The following is an 18,973-nucleotide window of genomic DNA, read 5'->3' as shown; positions in this document are numbered from 1 at the left end:
AATATTTTTTCCTCCATCCGCCAGTTGGGTAAAATAACGCACAATCACAAGTACTGTAAGTGCCCATTACGTTACAGACCGAGTCCGAAACCGACCGAGAGAAAACATCGCGTGACGAGTCCAAAACGCAAAAAGGGGATACTGGTCGTCACCTAAGACTTGCCTGAATTTCTTTCCCTTTAGTTCCCACAGGGGATGGAATTTAGGCTAGGGCGCGTGGATACGCGCGAGACGAGCTCGATCGATGTCAGGGCGAGTGTGCGCTCGATGCTCGTTTCTCCGCATCCCTTGCGAATATCATTTCTTGCTCGTTGTGGTCCGTGTAAATGGCCCGTATTGGAGGGTTGGAAGAGGTATGGTTAGTTTCTTTATCTCCTCCATACCATAAGTGTGTATTATCATACCTTATGCTAATAAGATGTAATGCAGTGGGTTGGAAGAGTTGTGGTGTTTGAAGGGAGGCCTTAGTGTGTCTGCGTAACTCGACGCCATGTTGGAGGACCATTTTTGTAGTTTTTCTCAGTGATTTCCTTTTAGAGAGCAGGCACCAGTTTTTTTCGCTAACATCTCGAATTTATAGTGTATAGTTTAAAATCGGAACCTAGCTTATTTGAAGAGTTGTCTTCTCAGTTGAAACTGTGAGTTTACACAAAACCGAAACCGGGAAAACCATCAAGTGAGCTTTTGTAAGACTTATATTTAATTCAGTTTTGGCTATTTCGCTGCCTGTTTAGTGGCTAGAGAAAATGCCCACCAAATGTACATAAACTTACTTTCCATAAGAAAAACGAAATTGTTACAATATTTTAAAGCTGTTCATTTTCAGACGTCAACCTTAAAATCAGCCATGCCCTAGTTCACATATAATTTTTTATTGTGGAATGATCTGACTTCTACCGTAAATCCTCGAATTAACGCCCCCCTCGAATAAGCACCCCCTTTGAATAAGTGCCCCTCCTATCGGCCGAAATTTAAAATAAGTGTCCCCCCCTCGAATAAGCGCCCCCCTCCCCTCCCCCCACTTTGTGAGTGAGTAATGAGACAACAAAGGGTGTATAGTTTTCATCATGTAGTATTAGATTTGTACATTGTTTCAGTTTGCGAACACGTTTAGTGAACACGTTGAACACGTTAAGTACTAACGGTGCCGCAATTTAAACGTTAGGATCAGCTTTTTATGTCGATAAACAGCTTATGTTAGTGTTTACGTGCAGATGATATATTAAAAAATTGATCATGACAGGCTACAATTTGGGAAAAATTAAATAAGCCCCCCCCCCCCCGTCGATTAAGCGCCCCCCTCGAATAAGCCCCCCTGTCTTATCCTAAATTTGAAATAAGCGCCCCGGGCGTTAATTCGAAGATTTATGGCATGTGAAAGGATTGACTTAGAATGGTCTGACCATGGAACAATCTTACCAGATACTAACATGTGGATTGTTCATTTGCGGGAAAGATTGCTATTTACTGAGCCTGTACAACTGCATATGAATTTATTAACCATTCACTTATAGGCTTACAGGTCTTCAGAGAGGGTTTCAACTACAGTTTAAAGCATATTTCATTTAAGGGGCTGTCAGCATTTTTGCTTGTACCCCATAGAACTGCACTTTAAGGGGTTGGGCAGGAGGGGGGGAGGGGTTAATGCAAGTTGATTTTAGGACATTTGTGTGGGGGTTTTTAACCAAAAGCGAAAAAGATCTATTTACAATAAATGTTAGTTCTTGTCCAAAATGGAACTCAACAGAAATAGGAAGTAAATTTCACTGGCACATGCAATGGTGAAAAAGAAAGGGTAAAGCATATGTGAAGTAAGTAGGAAGATGTTTCATTATGAAATCTACTTGTGAAAGATATGCCTTTGGCACAATATCTCCTTCAGCATATGATTTATCACTTGGTTAGCTTAGCTAGCACTCTGGTTAGCATAACTAGCACTCTGGTTAGCCCAAACAGCACTAGATTGCTTGCGGTTAGCCTATATATATTAGGGTTAGGGATATGTATAAAAAAATCGCAGTTTCTGGCAGCTGGGTTGGATGGTCAAGTGGAGATGACTCTTGCATGGCAATCTATTAACCCAGGTTCGACTCCTCTTATAGTAAAATTTTTTTACCTTAAGAGACAAATAGAGAATGCGGTTTCATACCTCATGAGTGAAAAATAAAGAAATCTCACATGAGAAAACCTCCAGGGGGTCAATGTTAGATTACATCAACCTGGAAGCAAAGATTCTACAGATGTCGTCCATGCTAAGGGTCATAATGCAGGTGAATGAGTGCAAGTCCTTACAACTGCTCCTCAGACATCTGTTTCTGAGATAAGACTGATTCTTTGCAAGCTAGGTAATGAAAATTCAGCTTCAGCAGAACAGACAGGGAGTGCACTCCCACTTAATTATAAACAAAACAGGCATGTTCAGATATTTTTCCTCATCAGCATATTTTACACACGACACTGGATAAGATAAGATAAGATATAAGATAAGATACTTAATTTAATGTGCAGTTACGCTTAGCTAATCAGCTAGTTTACAGGTAATCCAAGGCCCAGTATATTCTAAAAATTAAAACTAAAAATGTCCAATAATATTATTGATCATATAAAACTATTAAGACCTGTAAATGCTGAGAATTAAAAATTTAAAGAATCAAATCACAATAAATTCTGACATCAGTAAAACGTAAGCGATCAAATTTTGTTGTTCACTTTATTAGTGCCTACTTTAGTTCTAATATCATTTGTTAGCTTGTTCCATTTCTTTGCGGCTTATTTCTCTTAACGGATGAGATTTCCCATTAATGGTAAATATGGGGTGCCCTGTTTCCAAAGGTATTGCCATTTCTTTCACTCGGAAAGAAGTGATATAACAGTGGCATGCAATCCCGCTGATGCAAAAAATTCTAGTGCAAACAAAAACTACCCTGGACCCTACCCCTGTAGATTCACCACTGTTGTTTGTGCTTGTTTGCTCATTAGTGGACAGATTGTATTAAGATCACTGGAAGCTTCTCAGTGTACCTAGATTTCACACATTCAGGGATCTTTTCTGTGTTTTATATTGGAGCAATGTAGGGGATTTGTAGCTATAATTATTTCTTCTGTCAGTCCTCCAATATGGCAGCCAGTACTTTTGTGACTTCCTTTGTGTTGGGAAAAATATGTTAATAGCCCTCTTTCAAAATGCAGACTTTTATTTCGACTGCATTCAAGAACTATCTACGGTAGAACTTTCCAGAAGTTAAATACTTTACTGGTTAAAACAGGTTTTGTAGATTGCATAGCAAGTCCCTCGTCAGCTTTGTAATTTTGTCAGATTGAAAATGTTTTGTTTGACTGTTAACTGGCTTACTGTTTGTGGCTTCTTATAGATGGCAGGGCAGTTTTAGAATGTTTTTCAACACTTTTTCACATACACTATTAAGATCAAAATAGGCCTCTTAGTTTAAGTCATCACCATGTTTTCCTTTAGTGAAGAAATGGCAGCTTTTTTTCTGCTGTCGTCATAAATAGGTCCATTGTGTAGCCTGGACTACAGTCAGGGAGATAAACTTAGGATTCTGCCGTTTATATTTTACAAAAGTTACACAAGTTACAGAATTTACACCACTGTTTGTCTCGCATCCTTAAGAGCAAATTCTAAATCAAGGGGGCTTTTCTATACCTACCAACTGTTGCACCTTAGATGTGTCAGTCTCACAGTTGTGACTGTGAGGCAAAGAATTATTGACATTGACATGGATTTGCCTTTCCTTGCTTTGGTTCTAGTTTATATATTTTTGAAAGTGTGTAAAAATCAGGTTTAAATCACAGAGCAAGCCTATATAACAAGGCTCAGGTGTTCAGTCTGCCAGTCACAAAACCTAACAAGAGACGAATGTTCTTATTTGATTGGTTTGTTCACTCAGGTCTAATTTTAGCCCATATGGAGTTGCCACAAAATACTGGAACATTGAACAAATAGATTGAGAGTGCGCGATCAGGTGTAGCTTTCTGTTTTGCTTTAGAAGTTAGTAGACAATACCATTTGAACTAAACAAACGATAGCTTCTGAGGAGAACAATTTAGAAGGATTGATTGACTTCATATGTTTGTTTTGCCACCTGTGAAAGTGTATGGTATATGATGTGTTCTTGAGCTGTTTACTCAAATTGAAATGCCATGCCTGGTACTTTTGATGCCAGAAAAGAAAATGGAGTCTCTTTGCTCCTTCCTGAATTAATGTGTTTGAGAAATAATTTTGGAAACTAAAACTTGTAAAACAGCTAATATATGCTGTACATGCAGACTGCGAAGATGACAATGTGCAAGATGACAATACGGCTGGTAAAGTATAAAGGTGGCTTGATTTGTACATCGCTCAGAAGTTGAATGTCATTCACTATAAACCGGCCCCAAAACAAAATATTATTGTATATCTTTGGTAATGTTATTATATGTTTATTCTGCAACCAGTTGCATAAGTTTAATATTGGCTGCTGTTGTGATTCAGTCGGTGTTTTACAAACACAATTTTTGTTTTTATTGGGATTCAGCTGTAAGTCATTCTTCTCCTTTCTAACATTGATATGCAGGTGAAATGTAACTGCCATTTTTCAAGTTCTTTTTGTTTTCTGTGTGGTACTTTCTTTTTTGAATTTCTTTGCTCAGAATATAGAACAGTTTGAGGAGTATAAACTCAGCATTATTCAGTTTGCATTTTGTTTGCACAATCATAATGCTCATCAATCTGAAAGTCTGTTTTTCACTGTATTTAATTAGTATTTACCATATTTTTTATGTAAATGACTCTGTTAATTTAACAAGGATGACTTCTACTGTTGTGCGATCATTATTTTGGCTTTCCATCATTACACACAAAAAAAAACTCAACAAAGTGTTTCAAAGGTGATGTGTCCTTGCCTTTAATAGGCTTGCTCCATGTTTAAGGCTAAGTCAGGTTTAAGGTTGCCGCATATCTGATTTGTTTACTGGAGTTCTACTGTATTTTCTGCTAATTCATAGAGAGACAGCACACCATTCTAGTGTTCCTGTGTATATGTTGGTTGTCCTGTGTTATAACACAAGTGATGTAGATTAAAAACCTTTTGGATGTCAGAATCCACACATACATTCTATTTATAGTGTGTGTTCAATTGTGCATGATTAATATGTAAATGTTGTGTTTAATTAGGTATGATTGTGTGAAGTCACGTTTTCTTCAACACATGCAGTATACCATTGTTGGACTCTAGGGGATGTAGAAAGTACATCTGATACATTATACGATTCTTTAATGCTGTTAGGTTGTTAAATTTATTTTCAACCAAAATTTCCTGTGATTTTTCCATTTGTCCAAGTAGCCCCTTGAAAGAAAATTAGTTCACAGCATGCCAACAACATTATGTGAATTCAGGTTCATTTATTGAATGTGTGATTTGGCATCACTTTTGTTTATTTCATTGATGATTGGGAAAGTAGATTGTACAACTGTATGGTTATTACACTATTGAAAAGTGTTTATATGTTGTTAAAAAAAACAAGAGCAAACTAATAAATCTATACAAGTTTACAACATTGAAATAATTTATTGTGAATTCATGTTGCCAGCAGTCACTTCATTTTGAAACTCCTGGTTTTAACTGTGACATTTCAAGCTTGATTGACTCTCAAACATTATCTAATGAGTATCTTTTCTATCAATGTTTCATTTTAGACTTGCAATGGTGTCAGCTATGCTTGAAGAAGTCACCGATTCCTTTTCTTGTGCTGTTTGTCTTGAACAATTTAAAGAGCCAAAAGTTCTGCAATGTCTGCACGCCTATTGTAAGGGGTGCCTTGTAAAACTGGTGAAGAAAAAGGGATCTGATCATGTCATACCTTGCCCTGTATGCAGGGAAGATACAAGAGTAAGTAAATTGTTCTTAAAAGTTATACAATTGAACCTGTCTACTAGTGCCCTGTTTTACATAGCTTGCAAGCAGGCTCTCATGGGTTGTGGCACCAGCAATAAAGCAGAGAGTGTCTTGGTCTTTCTCTTGGTGCTTTGCTGCTCTTGCCGCAGCACATGAGAGCCCAACTTGCAGGCTACGTTTGGTAGTACCTAATTTTGTCCTGCATATGATAAGGGTGGTGATGCTCAGCAGAAAATTCAATTAAACCGTTGAAGAAAACCAATTTGGGTGTGGTTCAAGCTTTATTTTACCCCTAATAATATCACTTAAAATGGAACAGGCTTGATCATCACATTTTTTTTTGTGGAAAGGTAGTCAGGACTTGAGGGAGCTGAGTTAAATCAAGCCTAAAAACTTTTTCTATTATTTCTTTGAGTGCACCCTAAAAGGTACAGGCCTGAATTTTTTTCAGGCTTTAATTTCACAACTTGTGTACATAACTGCGATGATCAATCATGTCTTCATATCTTCTCCGCAGTTTAAATATACGATAGTTCATATATTCACTTGTATTTGTCACCATCTACGGGTATATTACGAACTCACAAAGTGACCAGCTCCCAGATGGCTTGATAGCTCAGTTGATAAAACACTGCACCGGTATCGCAGAGGGCATGGGTTCGAATCTCATTCAGGCCTGAATTTTTTTTCAGGCTTTAATTTCACAACTGCTTAAGTTGTGTGCATAACTGCAACGATCAATCATGTCTTCATATCTTTCTCTGCAGTTTAAATATATGATATCTCATATATTCACTTGTAAAAGTTACTTTGACAGCAAAAAAAAGTCACTCTGTGTTTCAACCTGCAAATCCAAAATGAGACCAAATTCCTTGATTTACATCCCTAAGCGATATGATGAGCATCCCTTACCTTTTCATATAGGAGTCTCCCCCCATGGGAATATATCCAACACAAAAAACCTTGTTTGACCACAATTCCAAACACTCAGAGGACAGAGTTGAAAAGATGATGTGTAGCAGAGTGTTTTTGACAAACTCTGAGGTGTCTTGAGTGTTTAATGTATCTTCTCAATTGAAACTAAACAGAGAAATAAAATCGTCAAAAACTATGCAAATTAAGACCAGATATCCAAACACTGTCATAGTCTGAGTCATGATTTCTGTTGTTTAAATACATGAATTATTAATGAGTCTGAGAAATAAATTTGCTATCTGGCTCAAACACTGTCACGCCTCTTCTAAGCAGTCACAGCCACTCTTTAGTAGTCCCTTGTTGGTCTGTCTTTGTTAATTTTATCTGTATTAAGTGCAGGACTTTTTTCACGCCGGGACAGTGTTGCACTTCATGCTTTGTGGTCAAACGATTGACTTGTATGTTTGTTTCTTTTTAGGTTGCTGGTGGAGATGTCAGCAAGCTTCCATCAAACTTCTGGATAAACAATTTACAGAACACTCAACACAATGCTTCCTCAGGAAGACCTGTGATCTGTGAACACTGTGACAGTGGTGACTCAGCTATTTCACATTGCAGTAACTGCCGTGTTTACATGTGCAAGTTTTGTGTTACTGCACACAAGAGAATCCTTGCAACCAAAGATCACAAGATTTTATCCTTGGAGGAAGTCAGGAGACTTGGTACCAAAATCCCCAAAAAGCCAGCTATGTGTAGCAAACACAGCGGAGAAACTCTTAAATTGTTCTGCAAAACATGCCAGAGGATAATTTGCAGAGATTGCATCATTGTGGATCACTGTAACCATAAATACAGCTTTGTTGCTGAAGTTGCTACTAAAGAAAGGAAAATTCTTCAGGCTGTTCTTCAAGAAACAAAAAGCAAAGAGCGTGCAGTAGAAGAGGGTTTGAAAGCATTAGAAACAATGAAAAATCGTGTCCATGATAAGGCTGCCACAGTAAACAAGGACATTGATGCCTTTTTTGAAAAGCAAGTGAAGGAATTGGAGCATTTACGAGCAGACCTTAAGCGTGAAGTTTCTACGCAAGAGCGAGGAAAAGCCGCACAGCTTAGTAAACAAAGTGAAAAGCTCTTGTCATTTTTGAGGCAGTTGAAATGTGGTATTAAATTCTGTGATCAAGCTATGGCAGATGGTGATGATGTGGCATTGCTGTCTGTGAAGAATCAAGTTATCCAACGACTTTCCCAACTCAATGCAGAACAATATGACTGTCAGCCATGTCAGAATGATTTTCTAAAGCTATGTGTACGTAAAGAAATTGCAGACATTGGGAAAATGGCTGTAATATCTTGTGTTCCTATCGACCCAGAGAAATGTGTTCTCAGCATGTTAGGAGGGGAGAAAGGAGTCTTATATGACACTTTAGCTGGACAGACTGTTGATTTCTTGCTCACTTTAAATCATGAAGAGGGAGCTTGTACAGCATATAGCTGTGCTGTTAGTTCTGTTAGTGCTATTGTTAAATACAAACCACATGGTCAGATAGAAACACAGGAAAAATTCCTTTCAGTATGTGACGATGGTGGTGGGTCATACAGCTTTTCCTTTCTTCCAAAGGATGTTGGACAAGTTGTGCTTTCAGTGAAAGTTGAAGGCCAGCACATACACGGGAGTCCCTTCATTTGGCAAGCAAAGGATAAACGTTCAAATTTCACAGTTAAGGGCGTAAAGAAGATGAAAATGACATCTACCTGACCCTTGATTTTTAAGAGAATTTCCTGATTATTTGACGTGTGACTCACAGTATTGCCTTGGCAATTCTATATTTCCTGTATGTTCCTCTTGTTACACAAATAAGCATTCCCTGAACTTCTAAATCTTGGATTTGCCAAATTTTGCTAATTAAAAGCGTCTTATATGGAGAGAGCACATCAGAAAGAGTAGTTTTGGAAGGGGTTCGGCAAGAAGTAGAATAAAAACTATAAGAATTATTAATAACCTAAGAAATAGTGAAACTAGAAAGATCTTAAAAGTTTAAAAATTCATATATGAAGCCATTTGAGAGAACAAAAAATTGAAAAAGTAGAAATTCAAGAAAACAAATTGGTGACCAAGCAGCTCAGATTATTTTTAAAAGGTTAAATGACAAAAACTTAGTTCTTATTTCATTAATCTGCATCTTGTTGATTTTGACATAGAAAGTAAATAGGGTACATTTAAAGACAGTGCACCCAAAACAGTTTGTGCATATTTTTGTTAGTTTCCACAGTATCGCTTGTCTTCCATGGCACTATTTACCATCAAAATGGACCAAAAACTATTCCTGTATAATAGCTTTAGAATAAAAATAAAAATCAAACTGACTAATAATTTCTTTCAGCAAACATTTACAGTCAAGACAGCTGTAGCATTCTGCTGAAATAATAAGCGATGCTTTTCTTGATTAATCCAATAGAGAGAGTTGATAGTGAATGTGCTTTATAGTAAGTGATTTGATAACAAAGATAATTACAACAGTTTGTTTCCTAGAGTGAGATTTGTACATCTGATGGTGATGCAACAGCTTTCTCTCATTCATGCTCCTCCAATCACATGAATATCACTGCACCTTTCAATAACATGAAGACTCTAAAATTCAAAGCTCAACTGACAAATGCATTTTTTGCTACCGTCAATCAAATGTTTGGCAACTCCTCCCAGCTTCCGACTACTGCCGAGTGCATGGTAATAAAATCGTTGAGCACAGTTAAGACAACGAAGCAGTGCTCGGCAGTAGTGTGAAGCTGGGAGGAGCTGATATTCAACATTTGAATGGAAGCTAGGTAGAATGATTGCCGGGATCATTCAGCTGTAGTTTTAAATGTCCAAAATCAAAGGTAAAAAGTCTGCATACAAGCAAAGTGGCCCGCTAGGCCCACTTCAAAATCAAAGCAATATTGAATTTACAGAAGCATTGGTTATTATTTGGTGGGACACTTCAGCTGTCTTGACTTTAAATTGATTTTACTTTTCTGGTGGGGAATGTTTGAGTTATACTCTCAGTGTTGCTAGATTAGGAGCAATATTATTAGAATTTTTTAATACTGAACATTATGACCATTTATCCTGCAAATTTTGTAGATTGAAATTTAATTGCAATAGCTTCTTTAAAACCAGAAAATCAGGTTTTAATCCTAAGCAAATTGCCTGAAGTTATTGTTATTTTTTAATATTACATGTAATAACAGTTTTACATATTGTATTGAAAAGGTGCCTAGAAAGATTTGACCTTTGGATAAAGTTATTGTTAGATTAGGAAAGTAATATTGGAATTTTTAATACCAAATGATGTCAGTTATCTTTAAACTTTGTAGATTAGAATTAGATTGCAATAGCAGCTTCTGTCAGGAAGATAGGATTTAATTGTCCTGAGCGGGTGGGGGGGGGGGGGGTGTGGGGCACCCATATGAAAAGGTTGGGGATGCTTGTTGGAAAATTTGAATTAGACCCTTAAATGACAACAATCAGGGTGTCGCTCAAGCTTTATTTGACTCCTAAAAGATACCACTTAAAACGGACTAGGCTAAATTACCAGCCCCTGTTCAGGAAAGGTGCCTGCATTAGTAGATGGGACTTGCGAGACCAGTGGAAATCAAGCCTAAAAATGGAAATAAGAGCGTTTTTTTAAATTACTATTTCTTTGAGTCTTCCCTAAAAGATACTTTGATGGCTAAAAATAGTGGCATTTCATCACGAGCACCCTAAGTGAGACGACCAGCATCCCCGACCTTTCTATATGGGAATCCCCCCCAGGATTGTATGCAATAAGATTTCCCTGAAGTCCTTGTTAACAGTTTTATGCTTTTGTATCAAAAATTTTTAGATTCTACCAGTAGAGTTACCTAGTATTTGAAGTAAAGTTATTGTTAGTTTTACTATTTGGGAAGCTTCTTTCTAAAGGAAGGTGCAGCTGCAGGGAATTCTCTGTCTAGTGTTTTAAAATGGAAAAAAAACTCCTAGTTACTGACAATCGGTTTACTCCTGTATTCTTGAATTATGAAAAAAATTGATAAGGAAATTCTGACTCCCGCAGCTTTCAAGTTGTCCTCCAGAATTTTACTCCCCTCCCCCTCCCTACTCCCCCTCCCCCCCCCTCCCCCCCTCCCTACTTCCTGCTAAATGCTCTGGAACATTCATGAAGGACCATATAAACAACATCATGTAAACTTCAATGACTCAGTTTATTATTATTCTGTTTCGGAAATAATTTTTAGCTAGAATGAGTTTTCTCAAATCCTTGTAACATTGCCACCGCCAAATCTTGATTGAATGGTACATTGTGAACCTGGTGAGCCTGGTGAGCCTGGTGAGCCTGGTGTCCCTGTGCGTACGGTAGTACACCTTAGTGTGTTTGTGTTTTTGGAATGATGGCTGAAATAACTATGACTAAGTTTCTCTCTTAAACTGATGATGAGGAACTTTTTGCTACCACTTAGTTGTAAAGCCTTTGTTATGATAGTAATTTAATCACCGGTTTATTAGTATAATAGTGTCATGTGAATTAGATTCTGCATCAAACCTCATAATTTTTGAAATAAAGGCATTCAATAATGACCTGCTTCAAACAGTTAAGGCAGCAAACTGAGTTCCTGATCCTAAGCCAAAACATGAAGGATGCTCTGCTTGCGAAGACTTAAATCCTGAAAAATGTGCAGATTTGAAGTCTTTGAAGGCATGCTCTCTCAAGACTTACAAAGAGTGCAGGGTGTAATTTCAGGACGGTGCCACTGGAGTGGTCTTTGTTTACCTTTCCTAGATGAGACTTCGTAGTTTGTAGATCCAGTTTTCTTGGGTATCTACTGTGCCCTTAAAAATCCCTGTTCGTGATGTTCTACATGTACCTTTTCCTGGGTTAGCTTAATCGGACTCTGAACAACCCGGCCCAGGAGCTAGGCTTTTAGGCTGGCCTAAATCTATATATTACATAATATTCATAGGAAAATCTAGCCTGCGAACAGGCACCTGGCGAGGACGGAAAAAAAATTGGCGAGCGTGAAACAGAAGAATTCGGAGAGCGAAGCGATCGGGGACCTGTTTGCACGCTGGGGGAATCTGGGCCCACCCCTCCCAGTTTCCAGCTCCCCTAGCTGAGAAGAATGGCCCACAATGCAAAGTGGGTTTCGGGTACCTTCAACTTCAATGTTGCAGACTTTGATTGTTGACTAGAAACTGTATTCGCATTTAATCCTCGGTAAGTCATTCTTCAGGAGTATTCTTAATTGTAAGAACTTCAAATTGCGCAATGCAAAGCAAAGGGCATAAATGTTAAGCTTTTTTAATTACAAACTGAGACGGACCACCAACGCAGGAAAATCAGGAAGTAGAGTTTTTAAAGTGCAATCAGTTCTGATGTTAACAAATTTGTCAGTTCATATTATCGATCTAAAAACCATTCGAATTATCTATCATAGCATAGTTAGTGGAGGGGACTAGAAAGAATCTAATACTTACTTCATCTGCAGCTTCTCTAAACTGTTCATCAAGCTCTTCTTCTTCTTCCAAAATACCTAAAATAGAGTCAAAATCGTCTCCAATGATAAAGTAAAACAAATCGTTCGTGTCCGCCGTATTGTTTGGTAATGAACGTTTGGCGTGTGCACGGTCAATGTCACGTGATGGTGCAATTCAACCTCAAACGCGAAACAAAAGGCCGGCCCTTTGAAGTTTGCCGGGTTTCACAACCAGTCCCCTCCACTAACTATGATCATAGACTTGATTAGGCTTAATTAGGCTAAGCGTAAAATATCTAAGATGTGTAAGCACACAAACCACAGTCCAATATTCAACAAATAACATAAAACTCCAAGAAGTCCCTGGGGGGTACGGTATGTGTTAAATATTTCCGAGCTGAGTTGTGTTTCTGTTTATTATCATTATTGTGAATTTTATACGCTTAACTTGAAGTGCCTTGTTTTGTTTTATAGTTTCAAATTAAACAATGGCCACCGCCACTCCTGAGGAGGTCGACAAATACTTGTCTTGTGCCATCTGTTTTGAACAGTTTAAGGAGCCAAAAGTTCTGCCATGTCTGCACACCTATTGTAGAGAGTGCCTTGTGAGACTGATGAAGAAGATAGGACCTGATCATATCATAATATGCCCTGAATGCAGGCAGGATACAAAAGTAAGTTAAAAAGCTTCTAACAGTCCTTGCCACTGTTAGTTAAGGGATAAGGGTCTCAATGTATTGTTGAGTCTCTGATATTATTTGTATTCGTCATCTGTACTCCAGGACTGATGTGAATGCCCATGGAGAATTCCATATAAAAAGGACAGGGGTGCTCATCGGAAATATTGAAAAGAACCCCTTATAGGTACCAAGATCCTACTTTGTGGGCGTCACTTGAACATTTTTTCACCCCTAAGAGGTACCAATTCTAAAACAATACATTATCTCCTGTCAAATTTTCACCCCCCAGGATGAAGGTAGTCTCAGAGACAAATGAAACACTGAAAAATGAGACTGAAATGATTGGAATTAAAACATCAGCAACTCAATTGAGCCATGTGTTTGTCAGCTAGATGTGCACTGTTCAACTGGAAATATTTCAATATTTTTGGGTTTTCAACCAGAACTTTCTCCAGTCGCTCATTTCCCAGCTACAGGGTTGTGTCATATATTACCTAGAATAATTCATGGTGTATTATCAGAGAGTACAGCATATGGAGAAGACAATGTTGTAGTAGATCTTTGTATGCATTGCAGTCCTATTGCACTAATTGATGGCTACTTCTAAATTGATGAATGGCCAGATTACTGGACAGCATTTTCAAACTTTCTTCCAATATTTTACCCTGGTTCAGTGTCTTTTTCCTACACTACTGAAAATCAGTGGTCTTTTAGCTGGCTATACTGAGAAATGGTTCCAGACCTTTTGTTGTGGTAGCACACGTGAAAAAATACTAAATTCTGATTGGCCAAGGTAGGAAGTATATTATGACACAAGTACAGAAAAATGTAACATGAGTGTAAAGTTGTAAAACAAGGGCAGCAAAGATGTCTGAAGTTAGTACAAACAAACTTGGAGAGTGTGGATGATCATGCAAGGTATTTTGAAGGTGGTTAATTTCATCTGAAGCTTTCTACAGATAGCCAAATTAAAGATAACCAGAAGATTTTCGGCCCCTTTTGAAGACCCTCAAACACTTTCAAAGATTTATAGAGATCACCTGTCCAGCATACTTCAGTGTTTTTTGAATATTATTGGTTGGAACACTTTCGAAGATTTCCCAAGGTCCCAAGATCAACTGAAGATTGTCGAATTTCAAAGAATTTGTCCAACCAGTTAATTTAGAAGGTGTGCAAATACTTCCAAAGATCTTTGGAAGATCAAGGTCACTGCGTTCTGCCAATTGTCTAGCCAAAGGCAAATTAACTATTTTGGAGTACTTGCCCTAGCTATGGGTTACTGCAATTTTGTTAACCTTTTGAAAATTTACTTGAATGTGTTTAAAGTGCACTTGGAAACATTTGACTATAGCTTTCACAATACCTGCTGAATTTATTGTGGACCTAGAAAAGAATCATGGCCCTGGGTTGTTAGGGTAAACACAGACCCATCCCTATTAAATTGCGATATCACTTTTTGACCAATGTAATACTGAATATATTTATTAATTTACTTAGAGTGTAGATCTTTTCTTTGGTAACAGAACCAAAGCATGAATTTTATCCCTCTGTCTTTATACTAGATTGTTCATGGGGATGCTGGCAAGCTGCAACCAAACTTCTGGGTAAATAATTTTATGACCTTACTGAGCATGTAAGACAGCACTTCCTCAGCAGGGAAGCCCTTGCCCTGTGAGAATTGTGACAGTGGTGATTCAGCTCTTTCGCGCTGCACAGACTGCTGTGTTTTTATGTGTGAGTTTTGTGTAACTGCATATAAAAGGATCAATGCAACCAAAGGTCACCAGATTTTAACCCTGGAGGAAGTCAAGAGGCTTGGTTCCAAGGCCCTCGTCAAGCCAGCCTTTTGCAGAAAACATAGTGGAGAGACATTGAAACTGTTTTGCCAGACTTGCCAGAAAACAATCTGCCGAGACTGTACCATTGTTGATCACCGTGAACATAAGTACGACTTCGTAGTGGATATCGCTGAAAGAGAGAGGGAAGTCATTCAAGCTCTTCTAGAAACTAAGGCTAAAGACAGATTCCTTGAAGAAGGTTTAAAGGCTGTGCAAGCAATGGAAAGTTGTGTGCTAAGATTACTGAGGTCAACAAAGAAGTGGATGTATTTTATGATGAACAAGTGAAGGCATTGGAATATATGCAAGGAAACCTTAAGCATGAAGTCACAACACAAGGGCAAATAAAGCTTAAGCAGCTTGGAAGTCAAAAAGAAGAGCTCTCTTTAACATTGGCACAGTTGAGAAGTAGTGTAGATTTTACTGAATGTGCACTGGCAGATGTTGATGACATGGAGCTCCTGTCCATGAAGGAACAACTAGTTCAACGACTTGCCCAGCTAAACACATCACAGGTCCATAAACCCTGCAAGACTGAATATCTTAAATTGAGGGTGGAGAAAACAATTTGGGACATCGGGAAAATGGCAACCTTACATTACATCCCCACTGACCCCACTAAATGTGTGCTGAGTATGGAAGGTGGAGAAGAAGGGGTTATGTACCAGACCCTGGCTAGGCAGTCTGTGGATTTTGTTCTTGTGATTAGCGATGAAAATGCAGCCAAAAAACTACTAGTTTGTGCTTTAGTAAATCATGAGGGTGAAGCTAACACCCAGCAAGAACTCCCTGTACAAGACAATTGAGACAGGTCTTTTGTGTTTTTGTACTGCCCAGAGACTGATGGACTTTGTACTCTTTCAGTCATGGTTGAAGGTGAGAACGTGTATGGCAGTCCTTTTATGTGGAAAGTAAGACCAAAAGTACATTATTCAAAACTGCTGAGTGTCGCAGCATCAAGGCAAGAAAAGGATGTGGTCCATACAGAAAAACATTGCTGGAAAATAAAGGTCCATTTGTTTCGTGCCCCAAGAAGAAATTTTGAAATTGGAGTTATCTGTTTTAAGCAAGCTGATGGGGAATTTAACTTTTATGAGGTAGAAGTCAAAAGAAGTTACTGGTGTTGTCAACATTTAAGAGCGGGCGGGGTGCAGTTTTCACGTTCAGACAATCCACATGCTGTTGCTATAAATTCTTTACACAATGGTGATGTTTTGTCAGTTTATCTTAATTTTGATACAAAGAAACTTGTCATCTACAATACACAAAGTAAACAAACTGAAGTTTTCACAGAAGCTTTCGAAGGAGACTAGGTTGTGCCTATTATTTCACCTTATTTACAGAATATGCAGAATCCAGTAAGTGGTCTTAGCCTTGACATTAAGTAGATGGTCATTTGAATTTGTTCTGATTTTCAAGTCATCCGTTGGCTAAAACTCTAGTTTTTGACCATTCTTGTGAAAGCTGATACCTTTATCTCGCAGATTTCCACCTGTTAAGTGCGTGCGTGTGGGGGGGGGGGGGGGGGGGTGGGCGGGATATAAAGAAGGGGAGCAGGGGACATAGCCCTCATCCTTGTGGTCAAAATTTCTTAAAATTAAAAGGGGCCTCCTTTTTTTTCATCCAAAAAAGTAAGTCTAGAAAATATTTCACACTTTAATCTTAAAATTAAGTCTGGATCCATGCCACCTGATTATGAACTTTGAGTTTTGTTTCATTTATCGTGGTGTTCAATTAACAAATTATTAATTAATCTTAGTGGGAGGCACATTGGCTACATGGTTAGGGTGCTTGTCTCCAGATTGAGTGGCCCAGGTTTGCGCCTTGGCTGGGGACATTGCGTTGTGTTCTTGGGCCAAACACTCAACTCTCACAGGACCTCTCTCCACCCAAGTGTATACATGTACTGGTGAATTTCATGTTGGTTCTAACCCTGCGATGGACTACCAGGAGTATTCCTACTCCCCCCTGGATGGGATAGTCACTTCATGCTACAGAAACTGGAAATAAGCGCTGGTCTGATGGGCCACTTGGCTTGTATGCAGACACTACCTTATTTGTTTATTGCCCCCACAGGGTTTTGGCCCAGAGGCCAAAAGCTGAGGAGGCACCCTAGGATTCCCTGGATGTATACATACAAGGAATTTCAAAAAAAGTAGGAAATGTGTTTGTAATATGTGAAGCGTTCCTGGTTTGATGAAACTAGGTGTGCACGGTGGTCTCAGGTAACATTTTAGCAAGTGCACAATGTGGTGTTGAGTACATGTAATTCTTGCAACCAGGAGGTCATGTTTCGCCATCCTCTAGCAGCACTTCAAGGTCAAAAATACACTCCCATTACGATATGGCCTGCATTATGATTTTTGCACAATCAAATAAATTCACTTTGAAATGGAGATTCTGATCTAGAACAAATTGAAAACCATTTCAAAGATCCTGGAGATGGATTTTGGGAGAAAAACAACTCAGAAGGTATCGTAAGAAATTCTGAAGTATACTAGAATTTGAGGCCAGTGTGGTCACTGATCACCGGTTTTACCTTTGGCTTCTCGTTCATTCGGATTGCTTATTTGTATTGAGTAATCTTACGTGGCGTAGAGCTCATGTGACAGCTGGGTGACTTTGCAGGGACCAAAAATTATGTAAATGTAAATGTTTTGCAGCATTTTCGTTGAGGACACTTCAAAAACTCCAAGATTTAAGATTTTCCATGTAATGACCTCACTCTTGGTTAATATGTAGTTATCATAGGAGAAGATGAAGCCTAAGAGGGTTAAGCCCCAATACTGGCCTTATCCCTCTCAAGTCATTTTTAGATCATTCTCTCTTCTCAAAATTGCTTGAGGGTCTAGAAAATTAATAGGCAATCCTGTGACATGAATTTGGCTTGCATGAAAATGCCCAAGCTGCTTTACATGTATCTTCATCCTCCACGAAAACATCCACACGATGTGCATGGCAACATTATCCATGGAATGTAAGGGTACCATATTTAAAAGAAACTTGATATCTTGGGAATAAGGCCTGTATGGAGGATTAACTCTCTTACCCTTCATCCTTTTTTGTTAACCGTAGGTAGGGTATAGATCTTGGCTATCTAACTGCTATTATATAAATCTACTAGTGTTTATCATGATTGCTGTTCTCTGATTGGCTAACAAAATGACGACCATTTCTGGGAGTTTTTGAAGCATCTGTTAAGAGGATTTAGCTAAAATTTTGAATGACTAGTAGATTTATACCAATTAAAGCAATAATTAGATTTTTGCTCCCAATCTCTATGCATGATAGTTGACTCAGGTTGCACCCTTGTCAACTATCATACGATAGAAATCTTGAGCTCATAGTGTAATCGCTTAATATAAGCTTTGTCTGCAAACTAGAATTAACTGTTAAAAATGTTGTCTTAATCTTAATCTCAATTAAGGTGTCAGAAATCCAAAGAATTTCTAATGTTTTAGTTTCAGAAAATATCCATACCTCCTCCACAGAGTGGATTTTTTCTGAGACTCCCCTCACCTCACAGGAAATTCCAATAAAGCTTCATACATTTCTTTACATTTTTTGGTGTCATTGAACCCCCCACCCCCAGGAAATTCCAATCCTTCTGTGGTGGGAGTATGGATATTTTCTGGAACTGCACAGTATTATTTAGTTACCAGAAGTACTTGGGTTAATACCAGACAGTTCCTATGGTTCTGTATGACCAATGTTTGCAGTGTAAATAAAGTCTTTACTTTACTTTACCTTACTTTACTTCTATTAAATTTAATCAAGTGGTTCTGCCCTGGCCTGTACCTTTCTATTATTGTTGCAGTTTGCATCAGGGTGTCTGTTTATAACAATTTGAGATCACTTGACAAGATGAAGCCTTTGCTGACTTTGTTGGTCAAATAAAATCAATTTAAATCACTTTATTTTAACTAGGCTCTATTGAAAATTGGAATTATCATGGCTGATTTCATTAGTTTTGATAACTTATCACAGATGGAGCTACAGTTGTCTCACAAATTCTTTGAAACACAAGTACCATATTTCTTGAATAACAGCTGCCCCTCAATTAACCTCTCCCTCTTGAATAATTGCCCATCTTTGGTGGGATAATTTGTAATAATTGCCTCCCTTAAATAATTGCCCTCATCTTGCCAGTCTCCTT

At 38.3% G+C, this 18,973-nt stretch overlaps 1 protein-coding gene, 1 long non-coding RNA gene and 1 pseudogene across 3 annotated transcripts; 2 read left to right on the top strand and 1 right to left on the bottom strand.

Annotated features, from left to right (window-relative positions):
- Nucleotides 1–121: 121 nt before the first annotated feature.
- Nucleotides 122–10,724, top strand: LOC110053211 (E3 ubiquitin-protein ligase TRIM45-like). The gene is made up of 3 exons (XM_020759416.2): nucleotides 122–353; nucleotides 5,696–5,888; nucleotides 7,288–10,724. The coding sequence occupies exons 1-3, from the start codon at nucleotides 196–198 to the stop codon at nucleotides 8,563–8,565; spliced, it is 1,629 nt and encodes a 542-aa protein (XP_020615075.2). The 5' UTR covers nucleotides 122–195; the 3' UTR covers nucleotides 8,566–10,724.
- Nucleotides 10,725–11,011: 287 nt separating this feature from the next.
- LOC149106136 (uncharacterized) lies at nucleotides 11,012–12,756 on the bottom strand. The gene is made up of 2 exons (XR_016209979.1): nucleotides 12,301–12,756; nucleotides 11,012–11,489 (listed from the first exon to the last, which is right to left on the bottom strand). It is a non-coding gene; the product is annotated as an uncharacterized LOC149106136 (long non-coding RNA).
- LOC110053210 (E3 ubiquitin-protein ligase TRIM45-like) lies at nucleotides 11,965–15,688 on the top strand (annotated as a pseudogene). The gene is made up of 3 exons (XR_016209977.1): nucleotides 11,965–12,040; nucleotides 12,774–12,973; nucleotides 14,542–15,688. The product of XR_016209977.1 is annotated as an E3 ubiquitin-protein ligase TRIM45-like (transcript).
- The last annotated feature ends 3,285 nt before the right edge of the window (nucleotides 15,689–18,973 follow it).

Source organism: Orbicella faveolata, unplaced genomic scaffold (assembly GCF_042242905.1).
Source record: "Orbicella faveolata isolate gen_17 unplaced genomic scaffold, um_ofav_v1 contig_3, whole genome shotgun sequence".
Taxonomy (NCBI): Eukaryota; Metazoa; Cnidaria; class Anthozoa; order Scleractinia; family Merulinidae; genus Orbicella; species Orbicella faveolata.
This window is presented reverse-complemented; position numbering and strand designations above follow the sequence as displayed.